This window comes from Rhinolophus sinicus, chromosome 1, assembly GCF_057876585.1.
Source record: "Rhinolophus sinicus isolate RSI-liver-muscle chromosome 1, RSI-T2T, whole genome shotgun sequence".
Lineage (NCBI taxonomy): Eukaryota > Metazoa > Chordata > Mammalia > Chiroptera > Rhinolophidae > Rhinolophus > Rhinolophus sinicus.
In genome coordinates, this window is record NC_142501.1 from 64,149,743 (window position 1) to 64,168,010 (window position 18,268).

Consider the following 18,268-nt stretch of genomic DNA (forward strand, 5'->3'; position numbering starts at 1 on the left):
GGTCGGTCAATGGTGATAGAATCAGATTCCCTGCTTTCAGGCTACGGAGGAGAAGTGGCAGGTGTAGTGGGAGCAGAAGTGGAAGGGCTGTGGTTACGCAACCTGTATTCTGAGACATTTGTGTTCTCAGAACATTGCTGTGTTCTGAGACATTTCATGAGGAGTTGGGGCAGTGGTGCGCTGAGGCAGGTCTCACAGTCCTGAGAGCTTGTTGTACGCATCGCGTCCCAGCTCTGCCTTCAGAGACTCAGGAATATTGGTAGGAGTATTGACATCATAATAATCATTTTTGGTTGCACTTCAGGTCTCCCTTCTCCACATCTAGTTGTTAAACACTTACTGGCACACCACCGGGGTGGGGGAGGGATGGTATATAGGAAGGAGGGGAAGCAGTTACCTCCTCTGGGTCCTTTGTCTTGAAAACAAACAACGTTTAAGGTAATATGTTAACGTGATTGTTATTAAGATTATAAGAAAAAAGACATGAGGGAAAACATTGTGAAATATATGATTTAACTATCAGTGGTTAAATTACAAAACTCCGAGGAATGTGGTCAGAGGGCAGTCCCTTTCCTATTCCTGGTACCTCTCAAAGCATAGTTCCCTACCCCCTAGGTCCACAAAGGATGGCTTGACAAGCCGGTTAAGCCTCTGGTCTTGCTTCCACGTGTATTCTTTTCCCCTATTACTTGAGGTAACCTGAGTGCACACCAGTTACTTTAAACCACAAGAGCCCAATGAATAGTTTTTGAATGCTACGTTTTAATTTTAATTGTAGACAAAAATGGGACAGATTAGAATGGGTACAAAGAGTATATATGGACTTTGGAATGAGGTTTGAATTCCAACACTACTTCACCCCTTCCTGGTAGCATAATTTACTTATCTATGTCTCAGTCTCCTTAGCTGTAAAATAGGCATAAGAAATAAACTCAGAGATGTTTGTGAAGATTAAATGAAATACCATGTGTAAGACATCTAGCAGAGTGCCTGGCGCATACTATGCACCCAGTAACTTCAGCTCTTTTCTCCCATTTAATATACTTATTCAAGCCTTTCGAACAGCTCCTGGTACTGCTGTCAAGTCAGCAGAGCTGAGAAATTAATTAACTGTCCACTTGTATTAACATGACTTAGGTTGTAATGATATTGCATCCTTTATAATTTTACATTTTGTACTTATGTTCAACTGAAATATTTTAGATAGAGCCATAATTATTACAAACCTTTGAAACACGCTCTCTCTACACTTAGGGAGGTCCTATATGTCAATCTACAAATGACTGGGCTCCTTTTACTTTTGTTTTTGAATAAATATTTAGACTATGGGAAAAGAACTATGCTAGGTGTTGTGGGAGAAGTAAGAAAAACAGCTGCTTATATAATACATGGTTAAATATACAAAAAAAAAAAAAAAAAAAAGAGAGAGGTAATGCTCAGTTTCCTATATATTCCCTTCCAACCACCCAGCTTCTAGGTACCTAAATTGAATAATAATGCTCTGTGTCTTTTAAATCCCTTGTTTACTGTATTACAGTTTATTTACCATTAGTTTACTTAGGCCATCTGTGCTTAGTCCCGTTATCACTGCTAGTACATTAAGGGTGAAATCTGCCCACTTGCCAAGGATGTGGTGTTTCTCAGTACCAGATGATTTAAGGGGAGCCACTTGTAAATGGACTGGTTTTTGGCATATGGGCCTTAATACTTTGCCAGAAGTGAATTTGTTTTGAAATAAAGTTTCTGATTTTCAAATATATATAGCATTTTCAAACAAATAGTGTGATGTACAAATTACCATACTTTAGTTCATGTTAGAATAATCCACATTCTAAATCTGTTTGACATTTACCCCTTAAGTATTTTGCATCAATAAATCACTTCTATAGCATCTTAAAACATTCATAAGTAATCACATAACATCCTACGTCCCCAGGGCCTGTCCCATTAGTGTGAGTAAAAAAAAAAATAAATTACAGTAATTAAGACATAATTATGTTGTCTTGAAAAGCTCAGGGTCATTTGGACTTGATTCCTGGAAGAGTTATCAGTGCCAAAGAAAAGTCAGGAAACTACTGGCTTAGGCCTATAATTACACATCTGGGACTGACATTATGATTATCAGACGTAGCACCTTTTGATTAAATTTCAACGTTGCTCTTCAGACAATCGACAGTAAATACAAAACTAGTGTAAGAGAGGTTGAAGGTGGAATGACAGGGCGGAACATCCGCATTTCGGCAGTGTGAGAAACTTGTCACTCAGCCTGCTTCAATTCCATGTATGGTGTTCAAATGTAAGTTTGGGAAGAGCCCCTTTGTAATTTTGGCTAAGAACACCGCCCCCCCCTCGCCCCCACCCCACACCTGGTGCAGAGGCCCCACTCACCTGGAATGCAGGAAGGTGGTTTTCTGTATTATTGTGCCTGCTTATTGTGTGTAGGACGGCGCACATTAGTGTGCGCATAACTGGGGTGCTCCAGCCTCACCCTCCCACACTTAGAGAAGTTATTTGTCAGATCTTTTTATTTCCTCACGAGCAAAGCTCACAACTGATTAGGGGCAGCGCAAGAGTCTCCTCCAACCCCTTAAACGTCTTCCTACGGGTCCCTGGCTCGCTGTCCGGTCTCCCAGCGGTGGCTCCGCTTTTTCCTCCTCTTGCGGGGTCTCAGGTGGGACTTGTGGGGAGGATGCTTGGCTCTGCTCTTGGGCCCCAACATGGGAAAGCCATGACCCTGGCAGAGGGCTTCCATCTCCGGGTCGCGGCTGGCGGTCGGCGGCCTCGGGGCGACTACGAAGGAGGAGGATTGGGGTGGGGGGGGCGGGAGTTGGCGGCCGCCGAGGCCGGGCAGCGGGCCCCATCCGCGGCGGGCGCGCTCCGCCGTCCTCCCTCGCTCGGCTCCTATGCTCATATTTGGACTCGGCTGCCCGTGCCCAGGAATTTCCCGTCATGCCTCCCGCCGCCCCGTCCGTCGCCCAGAGCCGCGGAGGGAGGAAGGGAGTCTCGGACAGCGGCGGCGGCGGCGGCGCCCTGGCCCTTCCATGAGCCCGCGGCGGACCCTCCCGCGCCCCCTCTCGCTCTGCCTCTGCGTCTGTCTGGCCGCGGCCGCGACGCGAGGAGCCGCGCAGTCGGGTAAGTTTGGGCGCCCTCCCCGGCACCCCGCACCCCTCCCGCCCCGACCGCGCCAAGTCGAGGTGGGACCGCGACCCCGGCTCCCCTCGGAGCGCCGGCTGCATCCCCTTCAGCCTCCTGCGGGGACCCCCCTTTCTCGAGCCGAGGAGGGGCGCGCGGAACGGTAGCGCCCCGCGCGGGCGGCGAGGGGCGGCTGGAAGAAGGTCAGGGCTGGCTTCGCCCCCGCCGACGGGAGGCGTCTGGCTGCCTGGCTGACACCTTATCCCGTCCCGGGAGCGAACCTGAGCCCTCAGGAGGCTCTCGCCCGGCGCGGGCCCCCGCGGGAGGGGCCTGGCGGCGCAGCCGGCCGCAGGCGGAGGGGACGCCGCCCCCTGCTCGGGAGGCGCGGGGCCCGCGGCGGGGACCCCTGGAGCCCCCTGCTGCGCGCAGGTCGGCCCCGCCGAGGTGGCAGCTCAGATAACGGGCCCCAGCGCGTGGGAACGTGCCAGCCAGGCCAGCGCCTCCCATCGCGCATCCGGGAGGGGCGTGGGGCGCCGGGCGGCGCGCGGGGCAGCGCCGGGACCCGCGGGCGGGCACCGGGGAGGGCGCACCCAGGGGCGCACCCGCCGCCTGCCTGCAGCGTCTTCCGCGCCTCCGACTCGGGCACCCGCGGGCCGCTGGTCTTTAATAGGCCAAAACCGAACAAAACCCCGAGTTTGCCAGGTACTAGTTTTGTTTTTTAAGTGGAAAAAAGCATCCAAGTCTGTTTTTTAAGTTTTACGCTGGGCTATTTCAAGTCAAACTATATAAACGAAAGGTGCCGTTCCATTATTTGGTTAAGGACTAGCAGCTGTAAATTGGTAATTTTGAAGCCTTAGAATGATTTTTAAAGAGTGTTTTCTTTGAACCATGTGGAAAATATCAGTGAAGAATTTTGTTTTACATCAGGTTATTATAAAAATTAATTATTTGAAATGACAAAGGTAGAGTTTAAGGTAAATGTGAAATTGCATGAACTTTTATGTGATGAGTATCTAATTGGTCATCGGAACTTCTCAGTTCTTTTTACCCGGCCTGGATGAACAGAAATTATAATTACTCAGAGTTAAAATTTCTTAGGAAATTTCAGTTTGCTTTTGCTTTTCTCACCAATAGACTAAACTCAAAATAAGATATGGCTAATAACTAGGACTTATATATTAGTTGAAAGCTGACTCTATTAAGCATAGATTATATTCAGCACTGTCTGGTCTATCCATATTTTCATTTGTAGTATTGTTGGCAAAATAGATTTTAAAAGATAGTTTTTATTCTGTAAAATATCTTCAGGATTCATGTAACTTATAAAATTGTCAGTTCAGATTAATGGAAGATTTCTCAAGGCTTTACCTTGAATAATCCTGTTTATTCCTTCCTGGCAAGATGTGCAGTTTTTAAATATTTACTTAAATAATGATTTCAATTTCGTATTTGTTTCTGATGAAGACTGTTTTGTTAAAAAACCTACTTTTTTATAGATTCATATTTTAGGAGTAACTTTAGTAGCACTTCTTGGGAAACACAACAGGTTCTAACTTCACATTTTATCAGTGGTCTAAAAAAATACTATGCTGCACCATGATTATCCAGGGACTATATGTATGTTTTTTTCCCCCTCCGTGATGTGTTCACTTACCTAATACTTGTGGCAAAGCAGCTCTTGAAGACCAAAATCCACCATAGTGTGGCCCCTTGCCAGCAGTTTGGAACACCAAGTTTCTATTTGGACCATTTAAACACTTATTCTTTTCATTTTGGTCCCAGCTGACGTATAAGTCTAATTTCTGGTGACTTTTACTAGGGCCTTATGTGAATGTCTGGAATTTTTTTATATTAAAATAAGTAACTCTCTGACATTTAGAATTTTGTCACAGTTCCTAAACTGCTTGTCTGCCAAGGTTGCAAGTATACAACGTCATTTAGATTTAAGGCAACACGCGGCTTTAAAAGGTGCTTGTTCTAATATCTTAACTAAAATGTTAACCCATTAGGTTAGAAATCTCTATTTTGCTAAGATCCAGTAAGAAAAAAAATATCTAGAAGATAACCCAACAGTAGTTTTTAAAGATTTTTCTAATACATTTATCCTTTTTTAATGAAAAAGGAATTTTCGGCTGTTAAAGAGCAACTTTAGGAGCTAATGCTTTTTGGTTCTATCATACTCTGGTCACAGTCCCTTTGATTTTTATCTCACCTGTGTTACTTGTTATAGTTAGGGATTTGTTTGATGAATTTGGTTCACATGTTTGGCTTCCTTCTCTGTACAATGATGAAGATAAAGTTGGCCATTAGTCTCCAAGTCCCTTTTAACTCCAGGGTCCTATAATACTGGTTTCGTTTATGTAATCCTGCAGAGCCACCCACCACGTTGGTTCAGGCTTCTGACTGTCAACTGACTTGCCACGCATGTTAAACTGGTTTACTTGTCGTCAGATCTGGTGGGTGTGGATCCAGCTTTGGGGAACCTCAGTCCAGCTCAGGAACGTCTTGATACCTGGTACGCGCACACAGATGCACACACCTGGATAGAGTTCTGTAATACTCCGCACCTGTTAATTTCTTGCCCTCTCCTGATACCGGAAAGGGCTGGTTATGTCATGGGTAAATGCCTCCTTGCTCTTTGGGGATAGTTAAGCCCAGGACCTACGACGGTTGGTTTGGTATTCAGTTTTCGAATTTGGGTGTAGGTTAGGGATGCCACTAGAGAGCACCCAAACCTTTCGTGGTTGGGAGGACGGTGGCTAGTTATTTGGGGGCATTCCAGACAAAATGCCCTGTATTGGGTTTTCACCTTTTGATTGTACCTGGGAGGAGACTGAATTGGACCAACCCATCTGGTTTATTCAGAATTAAATTGGCGTTGTATAGGAGGGTAATCAGATAGCTATTTAACTGGTCAGTTGTTAGTGAGCCTCTCCGATTGCTGTACAGATATCTCAAGGCTTTACCTTGAATAATCCTGTTTATTCCTTCCTGGCAAGATGCGTTTTCCTGTTAGAATGCTCAGCACAACCCTGGATCTCTGTTCACATATTTGCCTCTATAACATACCAAAGTCCTATCTATGGCTATTAAGGAAATACAAAGAGAAAACAAAGTACAGAAAAAGTAGACCACTAATGAATCAACCAGTCGACTTTATGGGGGATTTTGGTTATTGCCTTATTTAAGCATCTGCTGCAAGTAACAGAAATGAACAAGTTTTAGGAAATATAAAGGAAAGAATTTGATGGAAGCCAAATGCAGACAGACCTTATGAGGGACTGGGAAACCTGCAACTTTCCCAGTCTCTGGTCTTTGCTTTTCTTTGCTTCATTGTTCTCTATTTGCTGACCCCTTTTTCCTGCTTTCTTGTGTTCATGGTTGAATGTGGCTTCTCAGCAGCTCCTGAGTGTTCACATGTCCCTCAGTCCAAAGCACAGGGAGAGAGTCATTCATTTAGTCTCGATCCTAAACTCCTGAGAGAGAGAACCTGAAAGGCATAGTTTGCATCAAATGACTAATCTAGATTTCCCTAAGATCTCTTCTAATTCAAAAGCTCTTTGTGGCGTGTACTGCACCTACCTGGCTTGGTTTTACATTGTTACATTTGTATTATGGGGTTATTCTCAAAATGTATTTTTTTCTCTTGATTGCATTGTGTGTGTCAAAGAGTGTGACACCTTTAGTGGGATCCTGGGACTCCTACAGAAGTGCTGGAGACAAGCTCTGTGGGGAGTAAAGTGAGTGTAGCACCACATTTAGGAACGGTAACAGAGCTTGGGATCCAACTGAGTTGTGAAAATCCTGTTTAATAACAACTAATCCATCCTGAAGATAATCATTTGCATATTTTCAGGAATTTGCTGAAGTAAAATGCTAAGCTCAGATAGCTCTGAAGGGTAAATTCATTAAAACTATATTTGATAACTAGAGACATTCAGAATACTGTGTTTCCCCGAAAATAAGACCTAGCCGGACCATCAGCCCTTAATGAGTCTTTTGGAGCAAAAATTAATATAAGACCCAGTCTTATATAAGACCTGATATATTATATTATATTATATTATATTATATTATATTATATTATATTATATTATATTATACCCGGTCTTATATTATAGTAAAATAAGACTGGGTCTTATATTAATTTTTGCTCCAAAAGATGCATTAGAGCTGATGGTCTGGCTAGGTCTTATTTTCTGGGAAACATGGTAGCAGTAATTTAACGATCAAGAGTTCACCATTTATTTTCCTATTTCTTTCACGTGTCTAGCATTTAGACCGTTTCTGCTGCCTGGGATATTTTTCTCTCAGAACCTTGTTAAGTCCTGAAGGCCTCTGTTCCATGGTACTTTGTGAAACTTTCTCCATCTCTTAGAATTTGCATTTCCTTGTGCTCCTAAGACGTTTTGTACCTTGATTGGAGCACAATTTTACTATTTTGCATTATAAAGTCCATATGTATTCATCTTCTTCACAAGACTGTAAGTTCTGTTAGGCCCACGAATCATCTAGAAGAATTCTGACAGGCTGTTAGCATCCATTGTTACAGGTATAATGATTCCAGCCTTTTAAAATGTACTGAAACTTTTCTGGCATCTTGCTTATTTCCACCTTCTTTTGACACTTGGAGCTCGGTCTCTCAATCCTTATCTACTTTCAAGGTTTTATAGGCTTTTCCGTGAATAGTTTTTTGTGTGGTTACCATTAAATTTATGCAAAAAAGTTTCATATACAAGTATGTGAATATCCTAATTCCCTGTGTGAGGATTGACTATATAGAATGATAACATATTTTCCTGTAAGTTGAGATTGCATGGGAAGGAAAGTATAGCAAACTCATGTGGAAGAAAATCAACTTTTGTTGAGCACCCATATTTACCAGATCATATAGAGAGAGCAGGTGTAGAAAAAAATTGAAGCATATATGAAGGGGGGAGTAGTGTGAAGATAAAGTTTAAGATGGAAAATTAGGTTAGAAAATTTGGATTGGGTTAGTAAACTATGAGATTGGAGTTTTTTGTGTTCTCGAAATATCATAATCAGAGTTGAATTATAGGATATATTATCTAATAATTTAGAGGATGAATTGAATTGGGAACAAAACCATTGGACTAATAAAGAGGGGTCATAAGAGTTTTTCTTAGGGCATGAAGACCTGAACTAAGAGAGTGGCCGCAGGATTGGAGAAGTGTTGCTGAGGTAGATTGGACAGAAACAAACAATTAGTTGTATATGGGGAAAGAGAGGGGTGACTAACAGGTGATGGTAAGATGTTAAGCCTGGGCGATTGAGGGAACGTGAACTCAGAGCAGGGCTCTGGGAGGTGATAAAAAATAAGTGCTGCCTTCAAGCCACTGCATTTGAGGTGCTGGTAGAACATTCACGTGGAGACATGTCGTAGAGTCAGAAATGTGAGATTCCCTTGGAGGTGGGTTAGCAGGGCTGGAGATAAACATGTGTGAGTAAGAAAGGTTAAAAAAGAAAACATTTGTTTTCTTCTGGAGTAAGAGGAAGGGCACAGGAAAAGCATCATAAAGAAGATACAGTTTGATCTGGCTTTGAAAAATGCCCATCATGGTATGGCATTCTGTCCCTGAGCTTTCCGTGTTTAGGGGACAGCGCATTTACTCACTCCACAAATCGGAAACGTTGAATGAAGGATACAGCAGCCAGAAGGACCTTCCTAAACTGCAAAATTGTTGCTGCTACTTCCATGCTTAACCTCCTTGAGTGTCTTTCTGTCTTAAGATAAAGGACTAACTTCTTAAATGTCTTCATCGGCACCAAGCCTTGCGTCCTCTGTACTCTAGGCTTCCTGCAAGTTGTTCCCTTGGCTTTGAAGTACATTCTGCTGAGTTTCCTCCCCATTCTCTCCTCACCTTCCCCAAGAATGTGAAGCAGATGTGATTCCTGCCAGATGGAGCACTCTCTTTGTTTTTGTTTTTTGTTTTTGTCCTTTATGGGCATTTTTTATTGCCAGGGTCAGGTTGTTTGTTATCCTGTTCTTTCTTCGAGTGTCACCTGCAAGTTTCCTCTACACTTGAGTCGGCCACCCTGGCCCCTGTCCCCTGACCTCTGACACTTGGCCCTGGTAGCCTGGAGCGGGCGTTGTTCCCTGGCGTTTTATGATTGGGTTACCCAGCTGCGTGCTGCTTTGGAAACCGCGGGGCAATTTCTTGATGCCTGATTTCCTAAAGGAAACGGGAGTCACTTTACTTCATCGAGAGGGTTTCATGTGCACACTGTAGAGGTTTGTAAAACATGGAGCTGAAATAGAGAAAGACTGGTGTAAGGAAGTGTCTTCTTAGGGCCTGCCTTCCTGACCAACGGAAAATACTGATTCTAAGTTTTTAAAAATAGTACATTGTTCATAAATTTGCCTAAAGTGACATATTTATGTTTAGTATGCAGGAGTTAGAGTAATTTCTAACTCAGTTTTAAAAAAGTGACCCTCCCATAGAGTACTGGTTGTGCTTTTAGTAGCTGTTGACTGAGAAAACACAAAATAGCAAAAGCCACCATAAAATTTGAAATGCATTTTTAAAAATGAAAACGCATTTTCACATGTTTGGAAAATACACATATGTAGAAATTATGACTTATAGCATCTATAGACAATACTTGATTTCTTGCTTAGTGGATACTCAGGGAGGTTCAGGTCTCAGCTCTCAGTGGCTCATTGGGGTCTCATATTAGAATGTGGGGGAGACTGTTTGAAAATCTGAGCCCTAACTGAAATTTTGGAATGACAGGAAAACTCCATCTCAACATCCTATCACAACAATTGCTTGTTTTATGCCAGGCTGTGTACTTTATGCTGAGACTGGCCTATCAAACTATCTCAAGAATTAGTAGATGAATACTTTCAGAAATTATATTTTCAGGTATATGAGCATCGGTCTTAGGACTGTAGTGCTACTTTCAAGCTGAAATTTAGTAGATGACTTGCATACAAGTATATACCAACAGCAGTCTATTATGGCCATGGCTAAACTACCTTCTATTACTATAAATTACACAACGAGTCTTTATGGTTTCTTGGGTCAGCTATTTTATTTTAAAGGCAAAACAAACAAACAAAAACTCAAAACAAAACAAAACCAGCCAATCTTTTAGTACGTATGTTAAACTTAAGGCAAAATTGAAAATAAGCCCATGTTACATGTTATAGTCTTTAAAAAATACGGGGACAGCCCTTGTGAAAATCAGAGAGCTCTAATTTTACATTTATTCTTTCATTTCTCTTGTTTATATTGTGTTTGGTTGTCAGAGAATCTGGGCTTGGGAGAGATCTGTTTTGACAATTATAGATGGGTACTTATTTTATCTTAGAGTTTTTCTCTTAGATTAGTGGTATGTAAGTAAGGAAAGGCAGGGCATGTCTCTCTGTGCAGAGTCTAGGAGATAAGATAGGTCAATAGGGGTGGTAAGGGGGGGACGACGCAGTGAAAAAGAAAAAGTGCATGAAGAAAAAGTGCTTGCCCTGTAGTCATTGTTCCTGATTTCTATGCCTTCTAGTCAGACCGCTTTAGGGGGCTGGGAAGAGGATGGGTTGAAGGCAAGAGGATGTTTACCTACGTGCAGAGCCAGTTGAAAAATTGGCTCATTACCTTACTTGCATTCTTGTTCAAATTGCAAGGGAGTCAGTGTATGAAAAGAATATTGGATAGCAAATTGGAAGACTGGGTTCTTGTCTAAGGCATTTAAGTTTCCTGTGCTTTAGTTTTCACATCTGCAAAAGGAACACATTGGACTCAGTAATACCTGATACTACTTTTGCTTTAAGATTCTGTAATCTACAGGTTGTCTAAAAGTCTTCAAGAAGCTTTCATCATTTTTAATAGAAATGCATGATTGATAAATTATACAAGATTATGTTCTCTCTTGTTATGTTGGGTTCAATTTGTCTATTTTGTGGAACTAAATATAAATGTTATTCTGTGACTAAGATCTCAGTTTGAACTTTGTAGCTTTGTGTGTCCAGTAATTTGATCTATAAGCAAAGTTACATAACCCTTTTAAAGATTTAGTATTTATTTAAAGGATAGATTACAATGTATTGGAAGCATCATATTAAATATCCCATCTGAAGTAATGGCATTAAGCACTGGATATTATGTCAGTTGTTCTAAATGTACAGCTAAGAATTGCTTATTTGCACTTGATACATCTCAGATGGGGAAAGTCCTCCTTTATCAAGATACACTGCCAGTAGAATTTGCCTTTGACTACCCTAGAAATACGTTTAATGCTTAAAACTAGTTAATTTGGTTTTATCATGAAAGAAAACCTTCTCCATTGAGCTTTAAAGAACAACAACAACAAAAAAACTTTACTAATTTGGCAGGTTAAAAAAAGTATCTTCTCTTGGCTTTAAAATGTATCAGTAAGTTTTTGCGCTTTTGTATTCTAAAGTATTTCACACACATGAAAAGAATGCATAACATATACATAAGGCATAAAGAATAATTTTAAAAAAATCTTGGGTACCCCATTCAGATTCAGAAATGGAATATTGAAGCTGACCACCTGCACCAGTCACATCTTTCCTCTGCTCAGAGGTACCCACATCATGCATTTTGTGATTATCACCTAAATGATAACTGACTCTTGTTTTCTTTATAGTTTTCTCCTCTACATCTATATTTTATTGTTTAGTTTTGTATGGTTTGAAACTCTTCGTAAATGGTATCATCTGCTGTGTAACTTCAGTGACTTGCTTTTTATCCCCCTTGACGTTATGTTTGTGTTACCCATATTGGTGTATATTACTCATTTTTAAAATATTAGCATTTTTCAATTCTATGTTTTTCTACTTTTATTTGTGCTCCTTGCACATTTATCTATTGGGATTCTTGTGTTTTCCTGTGGAGTGAATCTTTGTGTTTTTCTCCCATTGCTCTTAAGCTTCATCATCCATATCTCAAATAATAATGATAGTGATAATAATAATAGCAAATACATACAGATGTTACTATGACCCGGACGCTAGTCTAATTATTTACTATTTACATGTATTAGCTCATTTAATGCTCATGGCAACCTTACCAGGAGGTACAGAGTATCATGATAACTCATATGTTAAGATTAGGGCCTCAGACACAGAGGCATTCAGTAATTTGTGGGACTGGGATTTGAACCGAGGCAAACTGGCCCCAGAGTCCATGCTCTTAATCATTATACTGTTCCGACTCCTGTGCAGTCTCCTCTTTGAATTATGTTTTTTCCATTTAACTTTTGATGATAATAAATATTGCTATGACATCCGAAAAGGAATGACCCTACCATGATGTTCAAATTGGTTCTCCTGCACAGTGTCAATTGCTTAACGTCATGCTACAGTTTAACTTGCTTCATGGTTAGACCATGAGTTTCCTACACAGGTTTTTTGTTTGTTTGTTTGTTTTTAATTCTTTGGGATTTACTATTGCCTTTTTCTTTTTTCCTAATTAGAAGGAAAAAATATGCCTTCTACATTATCCTTCTAAAACTTTCAGTTTTATACTTTTGGTACATGGTTTGGAATTGATTCCATCGATTTCCTGTGTTAATTTGGACCCATTTCTTCATATTTGGAGAATGACATCCTCTTTTAAAACATATTTGTGTGACCTTAACTGAATCACTTAATCTTTCTGAGCTTTGAATTTCCCAGCTAAGTTGCATTTGTGTAGTATAATTATTACACAGACAATTATTAATCAGACATATGGAATTGCTAATCAGAACTTCCTTTCAGTGTTAAATAACCAAGGGAGATCATGAGGGAAAATGATAAAATGGAGAGTTCTTGATAGAGAGTGGTTGGAAACTACTGACTTTCCCCAACACCTCAAATTATAGAAGAAAAACTTTGCCATAGAGAGATAAAGTGCCTTTGTACCATAACTTTCTTGGGTGGCTTTAATTTTTTTTCCTAAATTGATTAATTTTCTAATTGATTAATTCTTTTCTCTTATATTCTGTGACAATATGATGTCTTCAAGTTTTCCCAAACTCTTGGATGGTCTCCTAATATCCCTTATTTAAACATACTCAAATTCCTCTCATCTTAAATAATAAACAAAAAGCCTACTCAACCTGCCATCATCCTCTGTGACCAAGTTATTTATTTATTTTTTTTAACATTCTTGCTGTTTCTCTTTATCTGCCATCCATCCACAGATATGTATTGAACTTGTGTCAGGTACTAATTCATCTAATCTCTGGGGATGCAGTATGAACCAGAGAGGTTAGGGACTGGCATTCTCAGTTCGGAACTGGCATGGCCTGTTGTAGGAACAGTAAGAAGAGCGTTCTGTGGTGGGAGCAGGAGAGAATGGTTTGGGTTGAGGGCAAAGAGTAAGGTCAGTTCATACATGGTTCTTAGACCATTACAGGAGTTTCAAAATTATTTTGTGTAGTGAAACCCATTAGGGGGGTTTAGGCAGGCACTGTCAAGATTTGATTTGCATTTTTAAAAAGTCACTCTGGTTGCTGTGTGGAGAGAATGGACGGTAGGGGTGAAATGTGGAAGCAGGTAAACCATGGAGGGCCAGGTCAGTGTTTCAGATAAGAGTTGATAATGGTTTGGGTCAGGGTGCTGGCGGCAGAGCTGCTGGATTGCTGCTGGATTGGATCCAGGGTCAAAGGAAACATGAAGAACCACCTGCATTATTCCCCAGAAATGGCTTTCATTGAAGCCACTAGTGGTGGCCGTGTCATCAAACCCAGTGGACTCAATTTGGTCCCTATGTTCCTGCTGTCATGGCGTTTGATACTTAGACCACTCACGCTTAGAGAGTCTTCTCTCTTGGGTTCTAACACTGTTTTGTTAGATGGGTGGTCTTAGGCAAAGGAATTAAATTATCTGGGCTCCAGTGTTGTTGCGTATTTACGGGTAGTGTTGTTTTGAGCGCATAGATCAGGGGTGTCAAACCTGCGGCCCGCGGGCCAACTGCGGCCCACAATTCATTGTTAATTGGCCCGCAGCAAATTCCAAAAATATATTTAGTTTACATAAATCAACCAGGTGAGGCAATACGTACTTCACCTCGAGTGAGTGGCCCGGCTGTTTGTGTATTTTACTGCATATGGCCCTGGCATAGATGGTTGTAATCATGAAATGAAATAATACATGTGAGTTACTTAGCGCAGTGTCGTCCACAGATGTCATTCCTGGTAAATGTTCGGAAGCAGCACCGTCGTCATCAGCCTGGTCATCGTCCTTCTGGGACGAGGCCCCTCTGGACCTCTCCCTTTTCTGGCCACTGCTCCTTCTTGCCAGTTCTTTCTCCTCCAGGTCACCTCTGAATGTTGACGTTCCTCAGGCCTCTGACTTTTTCTTTCTCATTTTACACATTTGCTTAGGCCATCTTACTTACTCCATGGCTTCTGTCTGTATAACATCACCCCCACATCTGCCCATAAACCCGGTCCTGCTTCCTAAGCCACAGTCCCATGTATCCACTTCCTTCTCACCACCTGCAGTTGGATGGCTGTGTCTTAGGCGCCATCAGCATGTCAAAGACGGAACTTGTTTTTCTTCTTCTCCCGAGCTGAAGCCTCTCTTTTTGTTCCCTGGCTCAGTAAACGGTATTGTCCTCCTGAACTTTCTCTTCCTACCTCATGCCCTGTATCAACCTTTTGCCTAGATTTCTGCAGTAGCTTCCTGAATAGTTTCGCTCCCTCTCGTCTCATGCCACCCCCAGCCGTTTTCCACCTTTCAGTCACGGTAACCTTTCTCATTGGTCCATCTCTTCGTATTACTTTGCTTTGGTTGCTTCCCTTTCTTTTTACGATAAAGTTTCAAATTCATATATATAATAGCTTCCAAGATTTGCTTCTGTCTCGTTTGTCAGCCACCCCACCCCCACCTCTACTCCTCACTTACACCTTCCAGCCACACTGCTCTTCTTTTATAACCTTTAGTGGGCTATGCTCTTATCTCAGGGCCACTGCTGTCTTTTTCTTTGTGTGGAACACTTCTTTCCTGACTCCTAACCTGGGCAGCGTTGTCTTATCCTTCATTCTTAGTTTAAATGTTAAGTACGACTTTCTTATGTCTCCCAAACTAGACTGCTTTTCTCTGTTATATAAGATCTATATTCCCTTTTTGTGTCTCTGGGGTTCTCATTGCACTTGCTAATAATAGCTTTCTCATGAATATGTGAGCTTCATGGTGGAAGGGACTGTGGCATCTGTTTGTTTCTCACTTCGTCCCCAGCATCTGTTTGTTAAATAGATGAAGAGATGAAGGCAGCAAGAATTTGCCCAGTTTGGGGAATGAGAGGCCTTCTTGCTGAGTTTGGTGTGTGTTTTTCTTCATCTTTCAAGGTGATAAAAGGGAGAAGGGGAAAGTTTCTGTTTACTGCAGTTTAACCTTCAGACTCCCATGGCCTCAGGGTAGGGAGAAGGGAAGCAGCATCAGAACTGGAGGTGACTGTATCAAGCGTTGTTGCTGGTTAAAAAAAAAAAAAAAAGTTGCCTTAGGGTTGATGTTTCTTTTTGCTGTTTGCAAGGACATCCGGAATTTACAGAGGAGTGCCCCTTGTAGTTCCCACGTTTGCCTGTTTTTTTAAAAGTCAGCCATGGCAGTGCTTCCCAAATCCTTGGCACCTAGGCCTGAACATTGCCACAGAACCCCTGGAAGTGTGGCTTCCTGTGGCGCAAGTGCTGTCCAGTTACCCGTTGGATCCGGATATGTGTGTATCCCGTGCCGGTTGTTCAGCTCTCCACACCTGTGACCTACCTGCTCTCTGGCCTTCGCTTCTGTTTAGAATCCCAGTGGGAATCGGCTGGATTGTCTTTCACTAACTTGCAGGAACAGTGTTTGCCTGTGAGATGAGTTGGGAGCTGGCCTTTCCTTCAATATATCCTCTCTGCTCTTTATCTAGCAGAAGTTTTTCAAAGTGGGTTTATCCTATTTTAGTTTCCAGTGCTGCTGTAGATTTTCCTGTATTTTTGTATTCTAGTCACCATTTTAATGGGAATTGGTAGGGATTGCACTGAAGGAGAACATGAATGAGTTCTCTTTTAAAAGGTATTTATTTGTATTGCCACCTTTGTGTGGTGTGTGTGTGTGTGTGTGCACGTTTTTGCTCTCTGCTTTTTTTTGATCCCTTATTTTTTTGATCCCTCCCATTTCTTTCTTTTGTAAGTCTGAGAGTCATTTTTCAGTTGTTGCATTTAAATCATTTATATTTTATGTTATCATGGACATACCTGATAACGCTCCTTGTCTTGTTGTTTTATCCCCTTTTTATGACCTTTACCCCTTGGTTTTCAATCTTTTGCTGTATGGTTTCTGTTTTATTTGTTTTTATCTTTCGTAGGATTCAAAAGGTTAACGTCATATTTTAGGGCTATGACCTTGAAAAAGTGTTTCAAAATATCATTGAGCCTGAACTTATTTAATTATTAAATTAAAAAAAAAGAGAAACGTGCAGTGGCTGTTGACTCTGCAGGAGGAATTTTGGATTCTTTTGTTTTTTCCTGTTCTGTCTTTGTTAACTAGAGTGGGGCCAGTAGAGCCACGTGATTATTGTTGAATTGTTATTTTTATATGTTCTCTCTTTTAAGGATTATTTTTTAATATTTTTCATGTAATTATATAATAACATCTACTTCATTCTGTGATTACCACCATACCTTTTATACCTTAACTTCACCATTCTTAGGGATTTTGATTCATATGTCATTTGGCTACTGTCTGTCCTCGAGTTGATGTGGGTTTTTGTTTTTGTTTTTCTGTCTGGTATGGAAGGATATACGCACGCACATTTCCTGAGCTCTCCTGTTATCTGAGGGAGTTACAGACTGTTACATAACATGTTAACCCTCCCTTGTAAAACAACAATTATTGATGAGAAGAATCCAAAAGAGCATAATTAGGAGGCTGGAAAATGCTTTTAGAATAACCTGAATGTATGTAATAGTGTAATTGTGGAATATAAAAATTTGCTAGCATTCTCTGTGGCAGGAGAACCTAGGAACAATGGAATTGACTGGTATTCAGATGACAAATCAATATCTACTAGGCATTCAGTACCTCTAATGTTGTATATGATTCTTAGGGTCGTGATGCAAAATTAGTGATAGGTCCCAGAACAGTTTTATCTTTGAATCAGAGTGGGTGACATTGGCAGTTTTAGTGGAATTGCAACAGTATTTTATAACTCCTATTGAGATGTTTAGAGTTGACCAGAAATTTACTTTGTCAAATTTCTCTTCTATTAGTACATTTGCCTCATGCGTGCAAAGGTTAAATCACTCTATATGATTGATTGAAACAGTCAATTACAAAACTTGAAAGTTTTCTTTTTTTCTCAAAGATAATGATTTTTTGACAGTCAATAAAACATAATTGCTGACATAGAAAAAAATTAATCTTAAATTAATCTTAGCTGAGTTGTCTGTTAGAGAATCACCTAAGTCTTACCCTGTTCAAAACTAAGCTAATTAACACGTACACATATGCACACATACGTGCACTCCCTCTCTCTCATTCTATATCTGTGTCTCTCTCTACATGATATCTTAGACCTCTTGCTTTTTCTTAGACTTCTTGCTTTTTACTTCCCCAGTTAGGGAAGTAAAATTCTCTGAGCAATCTGCTAGTTACTTTCATCATAGACATCATCTCCTATAATCCTTCCAAAAGTGAATGAAGTAAGTGCTTACCAACCTTATGTAGGTAAGGAAACCGATGATCAAGAGCAACTCCCTAGCTGAAGGTTTATCAGCTGGTTCAGTGATGGAGTCCGCACTGGAACCCAGTTCTGACTCCTTCCTGTGTGCCACACTGCCCACAGGGACACGGGCAGTCCTGCAGGTAGGCCTGTCATCCATTGGGAACAGACATTCTGCACAGAAATGGGGGGAAGCAGAGGAAGTGACATTTGAGTTCAGTGCTATGAAAACATTTATTGAGTCTTTATTTGACATCCCACTAACTACTCTCAAGGAGTTTATCGGAGCGGCAGATGTATAAACCGAAAAGTATAACATGCAAACATAGATAGAACAACAGAGGTACTGAAGTAGCAAGTAGCATAGAGGAAGCATTGATTCCTTTTCTAATAGAAGGGATGGGGAGAAGGGCCAGGGGAACAGCTGTGGAGGAAAGTTTCCCAGAAGAGATGATATTTAAACT

At 41.2% G+C, this 18,268-nt stretch overlaps 1 protein-coding gene across 2 annotated transcripts in view; it reads left to right on the top strand.

Moving 5' to 3' along the window:
- The first annotated feature begins 2,821 nt into the window (after nt 1–2,821).
- MSRB3 (methionine sulfoxide reductase B3) overlaps nt 2,822–18,268 on the top strand; it is a 150,562-nt gene continuing 135,115 nt past the window's right edge. The window contains exon 1 of one of the 2 annotated variants that reach the window (XM_088800467.1): nt 2,822–3,132. In XM_088800467.1, the coding sequence (XP_088656593.1) occupies nt 2,904–3,132 (229 nt within the window). In that variant the 5' untranslated portion in view covers nt 2,822–2,903. The remainder of the gene's footprint in view (nt 3,133–18,268) is intronic. The other variant, XM_019732461.3, reaches the window with a different exon arrangement.